Source organism: Prionailurus viverrinus, chromosome B2, assembly GCF_022837055.1.
Source record: "Prionailurus viverrinus isolate Anna chromosome B2, UM_Priviv_1.0, whole genome shotgun sequence".
Taxonomy (NCBI): domain Eukaryota; kingdom Metazoa; phylum Chordata; class Mammalia; order Carnivora; family Felidae; genus Prionailurus; species Prionailurus viverrinus.
Window position 1 is genome coordinate 86,210,806 of NC_062565.1, and position 20,538 is coordinate 86,231,343.

At 36.6% G+C, this 20,538-nt stretch overlaps 1 protein-coding gene across 2 annotated transcripts in view; it reads left to right on the top strand.

Moving 5' to 3' along the window:
* MANEA (mannosidase endo-alpha) overlaps positions 1 to 18,806 on the top strand; it is a 65,273-nt gene extending 46,467 nt beyond the window's left edge. For both annotated transcript variants that reach the window (XM_047858894.1, XM_047858893.1), the window contains exons 4-5: positions 15,210 to 15,286; positions 16,018 to 18,806. In XM_047858894.1, coding sequence (XP_047714850.1) covers positions 15,210 to 15,286; positions 16,018 to 16,675 — 735 coding nt within the window. In that variant the 3' untranslated portion in view covers positions 16,676 to 18,806. The remainder of the gene's footprint in view (positions 1 to 15,209; positions 15,287 to 16,017) is intronic.
* Positions 18,807 to 20,538: the final 1,732 nt, after the last annotated feature.

Genomic DNA, 20,538 nt, shown 5'->3' on the forward strand with positions numbered 1-20,538 from the left:
GCAATTACCACATTCTTACCAATAAGATTGCTTAGGTTTGTGATTAATTGTTTTATATATTTGAGTGTTACTGAATTCGGTGCATAAACATTTCTAATTGTTAGCTCTTCTTGATGGATAGACTGTGCCCTTCTTCATCTCTTGTTACAGCCTTTAATTTAAAGTCCAGTTTGTCTGATATAAGTTTGGCTACTCCAGCTTTCTTGATAGTTCTCCATCCCCTCACTTTCAATCTGAAGGTGCCCTCAGGTCTAAAATGAGTCTCTTATAGACAGAGAATAGAATGGGTCTTGTTTTTTTATGCATTCTGATACCCTATGTCTTTTGATTGGAACATTTAGTCCATTTACATTCAGTGTTATTAATGAAAAATATGCATTTAGAGTCACCATGTTATCTGTAGGTTTCATGCTTGTAGTGGTGTCTCTGGTCCTTTGTGGTCTTTGCAGTACTCACAGAGTCCCCCTTAGGATCTCTTGTATGGCTGGTTTAGTCCTGATGAATTCCTTCAGTTTTTGTTTGGGAAAACCTTTATCTGTCCTTCTGTTCTGAATGACAGGCTTGCTGGATAAAGGATTCTTGGCTGCATATTTTTCCTATTCATCACTTTGAAAATTTCCTGCCACTCCTTTCTGTCAATTTTCAGTAGATAGATCTGCTACTACCCTCATGTGTCTGTCTATCCTTACAGGTTAAGGCCCGTTTATCCCCAGCTGCTTTCAGAGTTCCCTCTTTATCGTTGTATTTTGCCAGTTTCACTCTGATATGTCTTGCAAAAGATCAATTCAGATTACGTCTGAAGGGAGTTCTCTGTGCCTCCTGGATTTCAACGTGTTTGCTTCCCCAGATTGGGGAAGTTCTCAGCTATGATTTGTTCAAGCACATCTTAGGCCCCCTTCTCTCTCTCTTCTTCTTCTTCTTCTTCTGGAACTCCTGCGATATGGATGTTGTTCTGTTTCATTGAGTCACTTAGTTCTCTAATTCTCCCCTTGTGATCCAGAATTTTTTTCATCTTTTTCCATAATTTTACTCTTCTCCCCTCTGCATCTTCAATTCTGGTTTTTGCCATCTCTATTTTGCACCTCATTACAGATTTTTTTTAATACATCATGACTATTTTTTAGTTCTTTGACCTCTGCAGCAATAGATTCTCTGCTGTCTTCTATGTTTTTTTCAAGTACCAGCAATTAATCTTATGACTATTATTCTAAATTCTTGTTCAGTCATATTGTTTATATCTGTTTTGAGCAATTCTTTAGCTGTCATTTCTTCCTGGAATTTCTTTTGAGGGGAATTCTTCCATTTTTGTCATTTTGGCTAGTTTTCTGTCCCTTATGTGTTTTAAGCTTTGTATGTGTCCTGCACCTGCAAGCACTGCTATATTAAAGGGGGGTCATACATTGTCCAGGGCCTGGCCCTATAGGAGGTGTTTTTTTGGAGAGTGCTACTTGCTCTCTATTGTTGTGAGTTTGGCTACTTTGTCTCCCTGCACTTAGTGATATTTTGAACCCTTCACTAGATGTGCTTTGATTTGTTCCTTGAAGTAGCCCTGGAAAGGAAAACAAACAAAAACAAACAGAAAACAAAAACACTTGAACACACAACCCAAAAACAAAAAACCAGAAACACCAGCTACTAGTAAACAACAGGGTGGAGGTGGTGCTGATGGAAGAGGCCTTATCCCATACAAAGAGAGAAATGACAGGGGTAGGGAAAAAGAAAGAATAAGAACTGACCAGAGAAACTATGTGGCTTAATCCAGAGAGAGAGAGAAAGGAAAATAAAGACGACACTTGGAAAAAGAAAAAGAAAATAGTTACCCAGACAGAGAAACTATATGGTTTAATCCAGAGAGAGAGAAAGGAGAATAAAGAAGGAGGTATAGAACATGTATCAAGAGAATAGATTGGTTTTGGTTTGTTTAAAGACATATTTAGAGTAACCAGAGTAGAGGAGGGAAGAGATGAGAAGGAGAAAAGGAAGGAAGAATATATCTATCTAATAAATGTCTGAGAATTAGATCAGGCAATGCAACAGCGCTGGTCTGGAGAAGAGGCCGTCTGGTTCATCAGTATCAATCCTGCTCCAGTAGATAGGCAGTTAGCAGGCGCAGAGGGGTGTGTTTTGGTGTAGGCGGGTCCCGCCTCCTCTGTGGGCCCCATTGGCCCTTTGCTGAAGTCCCCCCCTTGTTGGTGATGGGGAGAAAAATAGTGACACCCCAGTCTCTCCTCCTTGGACCCAGTGAGCCAAACCACTCTGTTCGAGCCGTCCTCACAGTGCCACGGTAAAAAACGAGTCATTTTGTCCTGCTCCACCAACTCCCAAGCCCCAGTGCTTGGCTGGGATTCAAACTCCTGTCCGTGTGCCCTGGTACTGGGGAAGCACAGCTGTGCGCCACCCAATATGTGGTCCCCAGCTGCGGGTGCAGGGGGACCTGCCCTGTCCCACAGCACTCCAGGGAGAGGATTGCTTTCTCCTACTGAGGACTGCACCCCTGACCTAGCCACTGAGCCTGGGGCTGGCTCCCCTCTTCCCCAGGTGCACCATATGGGCAGCCAGCCCCAGTCCCCTGTCTGGAGAAAGCCCCTCAGTTAGAGATTGGCTCTTTCTCCTTCCTGATCCATGTTTTTGTTTTGTTTTGTTTTGTTTTGTTTTGTTTCTTGTCCAGATACAGTCCTAAGCTTCCTCAGCCACTCTTGCTCTTTCCTTTGTCTCTCCACAGAAGGGGATCCCTCCCCTCCTTCGTTTTCTCTCTCCGGGTTTGCAGTCATGCACCTATGGCCCATCAGATTGTCCCAGTGGGTGCCTGGAAGCACGACTGTCTCTTTTCCTCCCAGACTCTCAGAGTTCAAAGTCCTTTAGCTTCAGCACTGGTTTGTTTGTGAGATGAGGGAACTTCGGATCCCCCTGTTTCCCTACCATGTCGGCCCCTCCCCTCTTTTCTCCCATTTTGTAGCCTGCCTTTTAGTTTTGTTGATTGTTTCCCTCACTGTGCAGAAGCTTTTTATCTTGATGAAGTCTCCATAGTTCATGTTTGCTTTTGTTTCCCTTGCCTTCAGCAACGTGTCCAGTAAGAATTTGTTGCAGTGGAGGTCAAAGAGGTTCCTGTCTGGGTTTTCTTCGAGGATTTTGATTGTTTCCTGTCTCACATTTAAGTCTTTCATCCACTTGAATTTATTTTTGTGTATTGTGTAAGAAAGTAGTCCTGTTTCATTCTTGTGCATGTTAGTATCCAGCTTTCCCAGTACCATTTTTTTCCATTGGGTATAGTTGACCATATAGTTGTGGGTCCATTTTGGGGGTTCTGTTCTGTTTCATTTTGACAGGGATTGTATTAAATGTGTAGATTGCTTTGAGTAGTGTAGACATTTTAACAGTGTTCTAATCCATGAGCGTAGAATGTTTTTCCATTCCTTTGTGTCCTCTTTAATTTCTTTCATAAGTCTTCTATAGTTTTCAGAGTATAAATCTTTTACCTCTTCGGTTAGGTTTATTCCTAGTTATCTTACGTTTTTTTGTGCAATTGCAAATGGGAATGATTTCTTGATTTCTTTTTCTGCTGCTTCATTGTTGGCATATAGAAATGCAAGAGATTTCTGTACGTTGATTTTATGTCTTGCAACTTTGCTGAGTTCATGTATTCTAGCAATTTTTTTGGTGGTCTTTCATGTTTTCTAATAGAATATCATGTTGTTTGCAAATATGTGTCTCAAATTTTATATCTGATGATCAGAAAAATTTGGAACCAGAGAGTCTAATATTTTACAAACTTTTTAGGACAATTTTTTTGATTTGTATGTGGGGAGCAATTATGCAGTGCTTTAAAAAAGTAGACCGGGAACCATGAGACTGGGGTTCTTAGCTCTGGAGTTTTATGTTACTTACTTCATCTTCTTGGCTTATCTTCCTCATTTTAAAATGATATCATAAGATGTCATGAAATGACATGAAACCATAAGATGGTTGTATTTATTGGATTTTTGTGTGATTTATGTAATATTGTTGAAAGGATATTTTTGTAAATAGATAAAGTATAATATATCCTGTTTTTATAAAGAATGGATACTTTGCTTTCTAGTTCAAACAAAAGTTAATGCTTAAATAATGACAGTAATTTACTAAAATTAAAATTTTAAGGCAAAATGATACAAAGGAGGAGTAATTCTCTGAGTTCTGTGCTAATAAACTAGGGCCCACAATACACATTTGTCACCAAACCTGAAGCTTTAAGGGTAAAATAAATGGGTTTATTAATAAAAACTTTTTTTGCTTGCTAATTTTCAGCCCCAGGAAGTAATCTCCCCTTTTCTCCAATTTGATTAGTATAGAGTTAGTATTAGTCCCTTACCCCTAAGAAAGCAGCTCTTCAATTTATCAATTTTATTTTTAAAATATTCCATTTTTTTTAGTGTTTATTTAGAGAGAGAACACATAAGTGGGGGAGGAGTAGAAAGAGAGAGAGGGACAGAATCCCATCCAGGCTCTGCACTATCAGTGCAAAGTCCTATGTGGGATTCAATCCTAAGAACCAGATCATGACCCAAGCGGAAATCAAGAGTTAGTCACTTAACTGACTGAGCCACCTAGGCGTCCCTAAAATATTCCAGTAGTTTTAATGTATTAATTGTATTCAACCTTGATTGATATTTTTCTCATTCTTTGCTTGGGTTTGTTTTACTCCTCTTTTGCTACTTTCTGAGCTGAAAATGTTTTTCCTTTATTCTCTTTTTTTTTGTTTGTTTAGGAAAGAGAGTTTGCTCAAAAATGAGTTTGTCTCATAGTTAAGCTTTTGTCATAGCTCATTAGTTTTCATTACATAATAGTATAACTAGTATTAGTCACTAAGTACTTAGTAATTGCAATTTTTATTAACTTCAACCAAGAGTCATTTTAGGTTAGTGCGTTTTAAGTCAAACAAGCAAGAATAATAAAAATGTTTGACACTGTAGTTACTTGTTTTGGATTATCTTTAGCAAATGTGGATTAATTTCTTCAAGGGGGGGGCAAAGTAAATGAGTAAAACTAAAATATAAATCATAAGTTTTCAAAGAGAGATATCTGCTCTCTCATTTATTTGTCAGCGTATTCACTGGAATAAGAGCTATATCACTTTTAACTGTCACTGAGTAGGTTGGTTTTGTAAAAACTGTAAAAAATCAGGGGTGCCTGGGTGGCTCAGTCAGTTAAGCCTCTGACTTCAGCTCAGGTCATGACCTCATGGTTCATGTTTGAACCCCACATCGAGCTCTGTGCTGACAGCTCAGAGCCTGGAGCCTGCTTTGGATTCTGTCTTCCCCTCTCTCTCTTTCCCCCCCGCCCTTCGCTCATGCTCTGTCTCTCTCTCAAAAATAAACATTAAAAAAAATTTTTTTAAGGTATAGGAGGGCAAATACAGGGTAGAAAAAAATCCACCTCTGATCTTTAGTTTTTTAAATTGTCTTTAATGTTTATTTATTTTAGAGAGAGAAGGAGGGAAGGTGAAAGGGGGAGGGGCAGAGAGAGAGGAAGACACAGAATCCAAAGCAGGCTCCAGGCTCTGAGCTGTCAGCACAGAGCCTGATGCAGGGTTAAAATTCATGAACCATGAGGTCATGACCTGAGCTAAAGTCACTTAACTGACTGAGCCACCCAGGTGCCCCATGCCCTCCTATGTCTTCATGAATATAGCAGTGAAACAGTACTTGAGTGAGACATGTTTTGGTAGATTTGTGTCATTGTTTGGCCAATATTCCTGTTTCCTTTCCCCTCCGTGGAAAAGAGTAAGGGTACCTCTTGCCCCACTGATGTTGGGCTTGACCTCATGGCTTACTTTGGCTGATGAGATGTGAAGAAACATAATGTATACCAGGTCTGAGCATAAGCATTGTCCATGGTCGTGTTCCTTTCTCTTCAATGAGAACAGCATGCACCAGGTGCTCTTTGTGCCTAGGACCCTGAATGGTAAGGCACACAGAGCAGACCTGAACCTGATCCACAGTCTAGAGCATTGTTAGGTATGATCCTTCTATATCAGATTTGTTGAGGGTTTTATGATGAAAGGATGTTGTATTTTTTTAAATGCTTTTTCTGCATCTATTGAGATGATCATCATATGATCTTTATCTTTCATTCTGTTAATGTGATGTATCTCATTGATTTAAGTATGTTGAACCATCTTGATTCCCAGTGATAATTTCTACTTGGTCGTGGTATATAATTTTTTTAATGAGTTCTTGAATTCAGTTTGCTAATATTTGTTGAGAACTTGTGCCTGTCTTTTCAGAAGGTCCATAGTTTTCTACCCATGTAGCATCATTATCTAGCTTTGGCATCACGGTAATGCTGGCCTCATACAATCAGTTTAGAAGTGTTTCCTGCTCTTCTATTTTTTGGAAAAAAGTGAAAAGTATTAGCAGTAACTCTTTAAATATTTGGTAGAATTCCCAGTTAAGTAAGACATCTGGTCATGGGGTTTCATGAATCAGGAAGCTTTTGATAACTGATTCAATCTCTTTATGTGTGCTTAGATTTTCTTTTTCTGTGTCTTTAGGAAATTATCCAGTTCTTCTAGGTTATCTAATTTGTTGGCATATAATTATTCATAGGAGTCTCTTATCCTATTTATTTTGATAGTGTCTGTTGTAATTTCTTTTTTGAGTCTTCTGTCTCATTCTCACTTAAGAGTTGTAAATTTTGTTAATCTTCACAAAAAAACAGCCCTTAGTTTCGTTACTCTTTTCTATTGCTTTTCTGGTTTCCATTTGATCTTTGATCTTTATTATTTGATCTTTATTATTTCCTTCCTTCTGCTAACTTTAAGCTTAATTTGTTCTTTTTCCAGTTTCTTGAGGTATAAAGTTAGGCTGTTTATATATGACCTTTCTCATTTTCATTTTTTAATATGTGCATCTATCATCTATAAACTTGTCTCTGAACTAGTTTTGAAGCATTCCGTTGGTTTGGGTGTGTTGTGTTTCCATTTTCATTTGTGTTGAGACATTCTTTGATTTCCTTTGTTTTTTAATGGGGTATAATTGACATGTAACATTATATTAGTTTCAGGTGTACAGTGTAAAGATTTTATATTTATATATATTGTGGAATAATCACCACACTAAGTCCAGTTAACATCTACCACCACGCATGATTATAAAATTTTCTTGTGATAAAAATTTTAAGGTCTAATCTCTTAGTAAATTTCAAATATGCAGTGCAGTATTAGGAACTGTAGTCACTATGTCCTACATTACATCTCCATTTCTCTCTCTCTCTTCTCCTTCTGGGACCCCTGTCATGCAAATGTTTACTTGATGTTCTCCTATAAAAATCCCTTAATTTAGGTTCACTATTTTTCCATTCTTTTTAATTAATTTATTTATTATTTACTTACTTATTTTTTGCTGTTCTGGTTGGTGAGTTCCTATGCCCTGTGTTCGAGTTCACTGAAACTTTCTTCTGTTTCATGCTATTTAATCCCTCTTGTGTATTTTTCAGTTCAGCTATTTAATTCTTTAGCACTGACTTTCATTTCATACTTTCTAATATTATCCCTTTGTTGAAGTTTTCACTTTTTTATCCATTCTTCTGAGTTTTGTGACCATATTTAAGATTATTAATTTCAGCTCTTTATCAGTTACTATCTCCATTTTATTTGACTCTCTGTTGGTTTCTATACATTAGATGAAACAACCATCTCTCCCTGTCTTGAATGGTTGGCCTTATACAGGAGCCGAACCTTAAAACTCAACCCTGCCCTAGCTTTTGGCTGTCTGTTAAGATTATTTTTAATGTTTATTTTTTAGAGAGAGAGGGAAAGCAGGAGAGGGGCAGAGAGAGAGAGAGAGGGACAGATGATCTGAAGCAGGCTCTGCGCTGACAGCAGTGAGCCCAAGCCCAATGTGGGATTCAAACTTAACAAACTGTGAGATCATGACCTGAGCCAAAGTCGGATGCTCAACCAACTGAGCCACTCAGGCACCCTCTATTTTATTTTTAATAGATCCCTGTAGTTGGGGTATTCCAAATAGTTATACAAAGCAAGGGAGAGCCTCCATCAGCACCTAGATTCAGGCTGATAAACCAGAGCCTTAGTTAGGCAGTAGCTTTAAAAAAAATTTTTTTTAAACGTTTATTTATTTTTGAGACAGAGAGAGACAGAGCATGAACGGGGGAGGGTCAGAGAGAGGGAGACACAGAATCTGAAACAGGCTCCAGGCTCTGAGTTGTCAGCACAGGGCCGATGCAAGGCCTGAACTCAGGGATGGCGAGATCATGACCTGAGCCGAAGTCGGCCGCTTAACCGACTGAGCCACCCAAGCGCCCCAGGCAGTAGCTTTTTAAAGAATACAAATAAATACAGTCCAGTGGGACCACAGACGTGAGACCCACCAGCCATCAGAGCCAGGCAATCTGGATGTGTTGCCTGCATGGCAGTTATGAAAATTGTAGCACCAGACAAGTTTATTAGCTCCTTTCTGGGAGACTCCACAAGCTGTGAAGCAGAGGGAGAGTGCAAAGACCACATCCTCTGGCCTACATTCCCTGAAAGCACTTCTGTATGCTCCAGATGTGTGCCAAACCTGAAATCTTTCCCTAAGGCCCAAGCTCCAGGACAAGCAAGTCTGCCTTTTTTTTTTGACAGAATGGGGCTGTGTTTCAGTCTGCTGTGTGCTGTGCCACGAAGTACCTGTGCCACCAAGTCTCTGGTTAGTGCATTTCTGGGAGACTCCAGAACTCCAGCACTGCTGCTACCAGAGCCAGGCATTCAAGGGTTATCCTCTTGGTTGCAGCTGCAAAAATCAGGGCACCAGACACATGTAAGAGGCCCCCTCTAAGAGATGCTGATGCTCTGAAGTGCAGCAGAGGGAGAACCAGAGATAGTGCCTGGCTCTCTGAGGGCCCAGAAAAGGTTTACAGTCAGCCCGTAAATGTGTTTAATTAGAAGCCTGCCTCTCAGATTGCAATGATGACAAAACTATTAGGCCTCTTTTACAAAAAGACTGAGCTCCTACTTGTTACCTGTTGCTATGCCAAAGAGGTGGTATCTGTTTAAGAATTATTTTTCTGTGTGTTACAGTCCTGTGGCATTTGTGAGCATTAACTCCACTGGCCAGCAGAACCAGGTGATGTGGAGGTGTCCCCTGGAAGCAGCTGTACAAATCAAGGCACCAGCCAAGAACTTAAGTTCCTTTCTTGAAGATAAGGGCAAGTTTAAGCAAGGCAGATGGAGAACGTAAATACTGCATCCACTGAGCAATTCTCTGGATATCTATAAATGTGCCAAATCAGAAGCCTTAGGTCAGACCCTCTGGTCAGAGCTCCTGGACAAGCAAATAGGCCTCTTTGTCAATTTGGGACTGGGTTTCAGTCTGCTATCAATACTCTCCCAGGGGAGTGCCAGTCTGCCAAGAACTGCCTCTCTGTTGTGTTCCTGGGTCCCTTAAGATGATAAGCTGCTTGTTCTTGAGAGCCAGGTGATCAAGGGGTGTTTCCTGAGTGGCAGACACAAAAACTGGGTCACCAGACATAAAAACCGGGATACCAGACATGGGTAAAAGCTCTCCTTTAGGAGATACTGGTGTTCTAGAGCACAACAGAGAGAGAGATCAGGAAGAATTCACCCACCGGCCTTCTTCCCCAGAGAGTATTCCCGTAGGCCCCTGCCTCTCAGATCAATGCTTTAACATTAGCAAATGAATCTCTTTGACATAAAGTCTGGGCACCTTTCAAAGAACTGTTTCTGTGCTGGGCCCTGGGGCAGGTGAGTCGGCACATGAACCTTTTAAGAACCATCAGTCTGGTGGGTATGAACCCTGTTGGTCTTCAAAGCCAGATGTTTTGGGGACTCCTCTGTCAGGTGGCAGTCTTAAAAGTGGGATACCCAATGTGGGATCAAAGACTTTGCTTCTCTGGGAGAAGCTCCAGCTTTTGAATCCCCTTCTGATTATGGATCGGGGATGGGTTTATCATAAGATTGTCTCAGTCTTTCCTATATACTTTGATATGGTTTTTCCCATGTTTGCCAGATGTGAAGAGCTCATGCTGCCAGGTTTTAGGGTTTTTTTTTTTCCAGAGGAAATTATTCCATAGATATAGCTATAGATATAGTGTGTCCATGTTAGGTGAGTGTAGGATCTTCTTCCTACGTCACTATCTTGAATTGGAACCGTTTTTTATTTTCTTTCCCTACTAGAGTTAACATTTATATCAAATAAATTATAAAGTAAAACTACAAAGAAACAAAAATATTTAACATTCACAGAGACACAATTTTATAAAGAGGAAAGTTAACCATAATTAGCATAAGTACAATAAATTATATCTGTTGATATTTTAGGGGAAAGTATTACCAGAAGAAACACAAAAATACTTTTAAAATACAGCATCATTGCCACAGCACATGGAAACATTGCCATAAAAAAATTAACGATTTTTGCTTAATTTTTCAGCCCTCTTTGAATTTATATTCTGAAATTTGATGTTCTACTGCAATTCCACTTGCATGGAGTATATTTTCCATCTCTTCAAGTTTTACATGCATCCTTAAAGCTGAAGTGTATCCATTGTTGATACCAAATACTTGGGTCTTAGTTTTTATCCAGCCAGCCAGAGTGCCTTTTGATTGGTGAATTCAAACCACTTATGTTTAGAGTGATTTTTTAGTAAGTCCTTAACCGTTAATAGCTTTTATATTTCTATTATTTCTTTTTACCTCTCTTTCTGCCTACCTTTGTAAATTGGTTATTTTTCATGGTGGTATGTTCTGTTTCCTCCTTTGTCAATTTGCTGTGGGTTTTGTCTTATTATTGATGTTCCAATTGACCTCCTGTTTTTTCTTTAACAACTTATTGTTGCTGTATTTATTTTTCCTGCTTTTCCTCTGACTTTTATACTGTAGTTGAAGAGTTGACACACCATCCTAATATAGAGTTACAGTTTTCTAAGGTATATTTTTACTTTTACCTAGTGTGTTGTGTACTTTTGAATGTTTTTATGTGGCTTATTAGCATGTCTTCGTTTTAGCTTGAAGAACTCTATCAGGTTGCTTGCAAGGCAGATTTAGTGGTGGTGAACTTTATTTCATTGGTCTGGGAAAGCCTTTATTTCCTCTTCATATCTGAAGGGAAACTTTGCCAGATTAAATATTCTTGGCTGACAATTTTTTGTCTTTCAACACTTCAAATATGTCATCATGCTCTCTCCTGGCCAGTGGATGTTCTGCAGAGAAATACACTGATAGCCTAATGGGAATTCCTACGTAAGTTACATTTTTTTTTAAATTGGATGTCTTTAATATTCTTTATTATTTGTGACAGTTATGTCTTATAGAAGGTCATTGGGTATTGAGATAAAAGGGTGATCTATTAGTTGGTAGACTTGGACATACATAACTTTCCTCAGGTTTGGGAAGTTCTCAGCTTTTTAAAAATTTATTTATAAACTCTGCCCCCTTCTCTGTCTCTTCTTCTGAAATCCTGATTTATTCTGATATTTGCCTCCTTTATGGATAATCACCACTCACATAGGCTTTCTTCACTTTTTTTTTAACTCTAATTTCTCTCTTTTGTGTTAATTCAAAATTCTTATTCTCCATGTCAATTATTCTTTCTTCTGTGTGATGGGCCTTGTTATATATGCTCTCTGTTTTATTGAATTATCAGCTCCAGAATTTGTTCTGTTTCTATAATTTCATTCTCTTTGGTAAAAAAACAAAAACAAAATTTTGTTTGTATTTTTAATTCCTGACTTCATTGAATTGTCTTTCTGAATTTTCTTAGAACTTGTTGAGTTTCTTCATTATAGCTATCTTAAATTCTTTATCAGTTAGATCAGAATACCCTGTGCCTGTGAGCTTGATTGCTGAAGAATATAATTTTCTCTTAGTAATGCCCTATTTCCTTGAATTTTCATAACCTTTGTAGATATTTATTGGTGCTTTCACATTTGAAGTAGAAGATACCTCCTTAATTCTGCTTACTGTCTTCAGATGGGGTATTATGTTCTATAGTATTGTTACTGTATTTTTCCTCTGTGTTTTTGAAGAAACCTTCTCGTCATCTTGTTCCTCCTTTGGGGCAGTTTTCTAAAGCTTTTAGGTTTTCTCTGGTTCTTATAATTTACCAGACTACAAGCATTTCTTTTGTTTTCTAGAAGGTGGCACTATAGCTCAAGTTTGTGCTGTCTACTAGAGACTACTCTCACGGTGGCACTTGAGAATCCTGGACAAGGAACTAACAGACCTCGAGGGGAGGTGTGGGTTTAGCACTGGGTGCTCCCACAGACCCAGTAGGATGATCCCAGGAGTGGTACTTCTTGTCAAGCACAGTCCTTCTCACACCATTTGAAATTCTTACCTGCTTCTTTTCCAGTATCCTCCCAACTTCCAGTTATAGAGCTCCCACCTTAGTACTCCATGTGCTGAGGCAGAAAATGGATTTCTCTAGTTGCCATAAGTGGGCAGTCACTGATTTCTTTTCCCTTGCAGGAGAGGTCACTGCCACCAGATAAATCAGCACCCTTCAGTATTTTCTTAGCCTAGAACGTTTCTCTTACTGCTTCTTCTGCAACCAAACTCCTATATTTTTCCCTTTAGGGTAGTGTGCTAGAGTCTGCCTTAGGGAAGTCTAGACTCAGGAGCATGTTCTCTCTCTGATGTGTGAGTGCCTGTTCAGATCTGCACTCACCCGATTTTTGTCCCATAGTGGCAAGAGGGGTCTAGGCAGTTTGGCTACCTTCTCTGGTTCCCCAGCTCTTACAGAGGTTGGTTTGTCTCTTACTGGCTGCACTGGTGGGTGAGACTCCTGCCAGGTTCTTTGGAGTAAGGTGATAGGTCTGAAAACACCCACGAGGGTGCTTTGGTTTATGTATGAATGTCAAATCTTTTGATAAAAAGGGGGATAAGTAGGAGAAACATTTTATGCCAGCATGTTGCTGACCTCACCAGGACTGTCAGATGTTCACTTTAGAATGTTCACTTTGGCTGCAGGGTGGAGAAGAGCTGGAGAGGTCAGAAGTAGAAGCCTGAAATGAAGAAACATTCATGATTCTTACTCCATAATCTAAAGCATTGCATTTCATTTTATTTATAGTATTCTATCATTTATAAGGTTATTTTAGCATTGGTCTAATAGGATTTTCCCATTGAATGAGAAATAGTAACTAGGTTACATCATTAAACCTACAAAGTGATATTATAATTAAAAAGTTTGAAATATATGAGGGAAAATGAAAATATTATATATTTATCAATAATGGCTTTTTTAATTACTGTAAATATATTGAGCTATACTTTACAAAAGAAGGAAGGATGTCATTTGTATCTGACATAGGCTGTTTGCTTAATATGGTGCCCTTTATTTATAAAGTGAAAACTTAGAAAATACAACATTCCATCTAAAGGGAGAATTACCCAAGGTAACATTACATAAGAATACCTATATCCTTACCAATCTGCTTTCATTGAAGTTAAAAAGCAAATACCAGAGCTACTGAAAACTATGACTATCCTAGCAATACTTACAACACACAGAATTGAATTTGATCTTAATGATAAAACTTCCTATTAATAAAATGAAGTCTCGATAATATTATACAATGTAGGGAATATTTTCATTAAATGCTATCTGACTTTAAACTTCTGTGACATGGGGCGCCTGGGTGGCGCAGTCGGTTAAGCGTCCGACTTCAGCCAGGTCACGATCTCGTGGTCCGGGAGTTCGAGCCCGCGTCAGGCTCTGGGCTGATGGCTCAGAGCCTGGAGCCTGTTTCCGATTCTGTGTCTCCCTCTCTCTCTGCCCCTCCCCCTTTCATGCTCTGTCTCTCTCTGTCCCAAAAATAAATAAACGTTGAAAAAAAAAATTTTAAACTTCTGTGACAATTGTTAGCACTGATTTATGTAAAATTCATTTTACTTTAATTGGGTAATTGAAAACAAAGGCACTTTATATTGCAGTAGCATAGAAATTTATTTTTATTTTTACATAAAGAGCGAGAAGCTCAAGCAGACCCCATGCTCACTCAGCATGGAGCCCAATGTGTGGCTTGACCCCATCACCCTGGGATCATAGCCTGAGCCAAAATCAAGAGTTGGATGCTCAACTGGCCAACCCACCCAGACACCCCCTAGAAGTTTCTAATTACATGCATGCTTCATAGAGACCAAACCCTAAAGTTAAGATAAACATTTTGATGTTATTTGATTGTCATAAAGATGTTTAAGGACTACTGATAAGTCAGTAAAATTAGTAACGAAAGTGAAAATTTTCACATTATTTGATACTCATATCTTAAGTACTAGTTGGAAGTAGCATTCAAAATGGTTTTGCTAGCCATAATTAGTTTTTTTAAATTTGTATATAAGTAATGTTTTTCAGTTTACAAAATGATTGTTCTGTGCACAGTATTTAAAAAATACTTTTGGTTACTGCTTTCTACAATTATGGTTGAGATCTATCTATAAACCATTATCAACAAGCATTCATAGTACTTGCACATATTTTTTCAGTAATTGGAATAAATCCTTTGAGTAATAGTACACATATGTAGATTATTTTGTGAAATATTGTTTTAATGATAGGAGACGTTGTCATTTAAAGATACCTGCTATTAGGATGCTTGGGTGACTCAGTCGGTTAAGCATCCGACCCTTGATCTCTGTTCAAGTCATGATCTCATGGTTTATGAGTTTGACACCCTTGTGGGGCTCTGCACTGATGGCGTGGAGACTGCATGGGATTCTCTCTCTCCCCCTCCCCCACTCTGTCTCTCAAAATAAATAAACTTTAAAAAAAAAAGATATTTGCTATTGACTCCATTTAAATGTAAACTTAGTTGGTCATACCTGGGAACAGAATCCATCGAGATTTTTCTGGACCATGTTCTTTTAAAGAAACCTATGTCTGGATGTAGAATATATCCCTATTCTTTATAAGAAATATAGGAAGACGTATTGGATGGTGGTCGAACATTTGGGTTCTGAATTCAGATTGCCCATTTTGACTCCAAGTGTCTGACTCAGTAACTACTTTAGAGAGTCATGAGAATGGAGGTAAAAAGTATAAACTGTTGAGCATATTATTTCACAGTAACAACATTGACTAAGAGCTTTCTCCCTTAGAATTCTCTGTTGACTACTTATTGAACATAAACGTTATCTTAATGAAAGTATATTCCATGTTTTAATAACCTTTTTTACATTATAAATAATTTCTCTAATCAATTTTTTGTTTTAGGTCACTTTTCACATCGAGCCATATAGCAATCGGGATGATCAAAACATGTACAAAAATGTCAAATATATTATAGACAAGTGAGTTTCTTCTGTGTTTATAATTATTTTTTATGAGCCAGTGATAATTACAGTTATAAGAGTAAATTTAAATGTATTTGAGAGATTTGAATGAGTTATGATCTGATACATTAAAACTAATCATTTTGAGGAATATTTATGAAATTCCTTATAATTCACTTTCTGTGTAAATAGATTGTTCACTTTACTGTTTGTGTTTATTAAGCTTTTTATGATTTCTCATATCCTATAAAGGATATAAAATATTTAATTATTAAACATGAACTGCTTCTCAGTGGACTCACATCTAATATTTATATTTAATCTGATTATAAGGAAACACTTATCAATTTTGTTCAAGGATTTTACTGATGAGAACTGTGACAGATACTATATACTCTTAAAAAGAAACTCGTCAGCAACAGGGAGATATTGATTACTAGTAGGAAGCAGTTGACATATTCATATAGAAAATGGGCTTTTTACGGTATTGGTCATTATTTGTAAACCTCAATATAAGATAATTTGTTGTTAGGTAATGTCTTGATGTATCCAGTATCTCATTTTTCTAATCTGCAAAATTGAAAATACTTTTTTAATCATTACCCATAATACAACTGATCCCCCTCAAAGTGAACAATGTGCTTATTAAAATGCATGCATTACCTTCATTTTCAATATAGAAACAGTTATGGTCTATGGAAAATGAGTTGCAGATATTCATCTCATTTTTACATATTTTTGTATTTTAGGTATGGAAATCATCCAGCCTTTTATAGGTACAAGACTAAGACTGGCAATGCCCTTCCTATGTTTTATATCTATGATTCCTATATCACAAAGCCTGAAAAATGGGCCAATCTGTTAACCACCACAGGGTCTCAAAGCATTCGCAATTCTCCTTATGATGGACTGTTCATTGCACTTCTAGTAGAAAGCAAACATAGGTATGATATTCTACAAGGTGGTTTTGATGGAATTTACACATATTTTGCCACAAACGGCTTTACTTACGGCTCATCCTATGAGAACTGGGCAGGGCTAAAATTTTTTTGTGATCAGTTCAACCTACTGTTTATCCCAAGTGTGGGCCCAGGATACATAGACACCAGCATCCGTCCGTGGAACGCTCAAAATACTCGGAACCGAATCAGCGGGAAGTACTATGAAACTGCCCTGGGTGCCGCACTCCATGCCCACCCCAGTGTAATTTCCATCACCTCTTTTAATGAGTGGCACGAAGGAACTCAGATTGAAAAAGCTGTTCCCAAAAGAACCAGTAATACAGTATACCTAGATTACCGTCCTCATAAACCAAGTCTTTATCTAGAACTAACTCGCAAGTGGTCTGAAAAATACAGTAAGGAAAGAGCTGCTTATGCATTCGATCATGAGCTGCCTCTTTCTTAATGCATTTATAATTCTAGAAATCAATAAATATTTTTTGTTTTAGGAATAACTGTCAATCAGTATACACTGATACACTTAATAAAAAGAATTTGTTCTTTTTTAAAAATGGTAATGTCCTCATTGCCACCCTTCACAATGCTGCACTGAAAAAATGAGAGAAAAGTGCACAGTGTTCTGAATTTGCAGTTGAAATTCTACTTTGATACTTTCATTTCACAGTAAATGCTTGTGTTACATAATTAGTGCACAGTTACATCAAACTTGTATTCTGGGCCCAAAGAAATAGATTGTGTGCATATTTGGTATGTCTACTGAGGAAAATAAGGCTTAAACGATAGTGTACATGTTTCATGTAGAATTTTTTCAGTGATTCAGTCATCCAGAGTTTGAACACTAAAGTCTCCAATAAAAATACTTAAGGGAATGTAATCATAACATCAGTCTTACTGTGAATCCTATTGTGTGAGGAAGGCCTGCATCATCCTTTGAGGAATTTTGATAAACCATAGCACGCTTGGTGTTTTGTCCGTCTAATGTGTCTGCTTCACATCGATGAATTACAGATTTTAGAAGCTGTGGAAAGTTGTTTCATAAAAGTTAACAATTGCTTATCAGTTATTAAGAAAACATAGTTCACAATTGTTATTCATGTTTTTAAAATTCAATGTTAATCAGAGACCAACTGTATCAATTTTTTTTTTCTTTCTTGTTTTTCTTCTTGTTTTTAGCTATTTTTACCAAAATAGAGAAAATTTACTTAGCATTTTAAGGCCATGGAAGTGAAAATATTTTTATATCTTAAATCCATTCCTACATTTTACTTTTACCAATTTAATGATTGAAATAATCTCATTTAAAATACTTTATTGTATGTAATAACATCCCCGTGTGTAAAAACATCATACATTCATGGTACCTATCACGTTTAATGCTTGTGATCAGTTGTTTGTCATATTGTGACAAATTAATCTACCTGTATGCTAATAATGAATATATTTTTTTTAATGCTTATTTATTATTGAGAGAGCACGAGCAGGGGAGGGGCAGAGAGAGGAGACTACAGAATCTGAAGCAGGCTCCAGGCTCTGAGCAATTAGCACAGAGCCTGACACAGGGCTCAAACTCACAAACCATGAGATCATGACCTGAGCCGAAGTCGAACACTTAACCGACTGAGCCACCCAGGCACCCCAACAATGAATCTCTTTAATAATAGAGTATATGTCATTCTCCAGTTCTTATAGTTAATATTTGTAATTAGAAATATAGTAAAAAATATATGCTTACATGAATATTATTTATTAAAGAGAAGCAATTGGGCAGTACTAATCAAAAATACATATAAATCTTCAGGGTTTAGAGATACTCATACAGAAATAAATTAACAACAGTAGAATTAACAGTAAATTAACAATTTATCATAAAATAGTCCATCAGGTGATGAAATTTATTTTCAATCAGTGATTTTGAAGTAAAATTTCTTTGAAAAGAGGCAAGATTAGTGTTAAACTTATAACTTAATTTGCCATTTCTCAGAATGATCAGACGATGGGAAATTAGTACAATAATAGTAATCCACTTCTCAGAAAATGACAAGAATAAATCACTATAATGATGTAAGCAAGCATCTTCATAGGACCACTCATACAGATAGAACCTGTGGATTTTTTTTTCTTCTATCCAGTTAGCCACTGTATGCTATCCTAGGGATGAATTCTAAATACATCATGCCTAATAATCACACTGTATTAAATTTTGAAGAATGCTACAGAGGAGTTTTTGACATTGCTTGTACTATATATTTGAACCTACTGTGACAGAAAAGTTTTGTGAAATGGTTCTGATTAACGGAAAGTGGATAAAAACAAGGTCAGCAAATCCTCAACACAAATACCATCACTTCCTATTTTGCTCTCATTGCAGACCTAGATAATCAACAGCATGCTTTACCTCTGAACTTGACCCCATCCAGCCAGTAACAATCAGACTTCAAAGTAAGATAAAACAGATTCTGTCTTCAGTGCAGAAAGTTATTCTCAAGGGAAGAATGTTTGGAATCTGATATAATGGTTTAAGAATTTATATGAACATCGTGTGTCTTTTCACCTGTTAAAAAAATTACTAGGAATCATCTTCAATAATTATTCTCAAAAATGCTCTCAAAACCCTTCCTCAGGTATTCATTACAGCTGCCTGCATCATTTGACTTACAACACAGTTTATATCATTATAATCACAAGTAAATGAGAGCAAAGAACTGATTGCCTAAACTATATAGGTGTAAATTCAATAAACAGTGTAATATATGCAATGCATGAATCATAATTCTTTTATGGTTTAATCAGTCTGTTTTGACTGTATAGAAAATCTTTGTTTTATTGTCCCCTTAAGGACTAATATTGTCAAAAACTGCTGTTATTAGTTTTTAAGTTGTACATTAACTTTTTTGTTTGAAATTAAAAAATGACTTTTGTTATATTAACTTTCATTTAATAAAAGCGTACATGAAATATATATAAAAATGTTTCTGCTTAATGAAATATTTAATTTCTGATGATTAACAGATGAAAGTAGTATTCATTCAGCACTCTATTTTCTGTTTGAAATACGCAACACTCACAAAGTCTATCTTTAACTGCATATACATTTTAAATGTAAATTTGCTAAACATGTTTTTTTTATTTGGGAGATGTTTTCTTATTTTTTTTTTATTCTTTAGGCATAATCATGTTCTAACTCTTATGAAATTGGTCTTACCGTAACAAGCTACCAGAAAGTCTACCCAGTTTATAACCATGCACTTTTCAAACTAACCAGTTACTCAGTTTAAACACGATGACATGTGTGAACTCTATAGTCCCTACAGAAACAGCTCTTAAAACTCTGTATCTAAATTTTGGATTAAGGTCAAACACCCTCATGTCCCATAGTGTAGAAGCAATACTTTATTTATTACTATTAAAGTATAAAGCAATACTATTAAAGTATAAAGCATATAGTATAAAGTATAAAGCAATACTATTAAAGTATAAAGCAATACTTTATTACTATTAAATACTTCGTTACTTTATTAATAAATATTTATTTAGAAAAAGTCCAGTTACTTTCATAAATATCTACAATTTCAGAATGAAAAATGGACCTAGCCACAGCCACAGGCAGAAACGTTTTTTGGCTCACATGTTCTCTGTTTAAAAATAAACTCCAAATTGAATTTTATACTGACTTTGTTACATGTCCACGTAAAGTCTAAATGTTATTGTATGCTTACTGTAAAATTATCATTGAGAATTCAGGTACTACATTGGCTTAATTACAAAGACTCACTTATCCTTAGTCTAAAGAACTTAGTAGTAGTGCTGTTACATTTCAATTATCCGTGGAGAGAGGAACATTTTTCAATGCGATTAGTTTTTGTTGGTTTTACATAATTTAGGATATCAAAAGAATTTAAAAACTAGTAAGCAAATGATCATACATCTAAAATTTACTGAAATTAAAAGAGTAGCACTTTTTATTCTTAGTGTTCTAGATCCCATTTAAAAGCATCTTATATATTAAATTGTAAAAAAATTTAACCATGAATTTAACCATAAAGAGACTTTCAGAAAATACCCATGAAATAAATATCTCATGACATAAAACAATAGTGTACTATTATAATTCTATATACAATTCAACTTATGGTATATGATTGTATCCTCATGCTTTGTGTTTTTGACTTGAAAGAATTGGTTAAAAATCCAAGAAAAGATTGTAAACAACATAAAGTGACACTCTTTAGCTATTCAATCACATTTAAAATTCATTACAATTATATTCATGCATAAAAGTATGTTTGAATCAGTTTTATAAAAGCCATT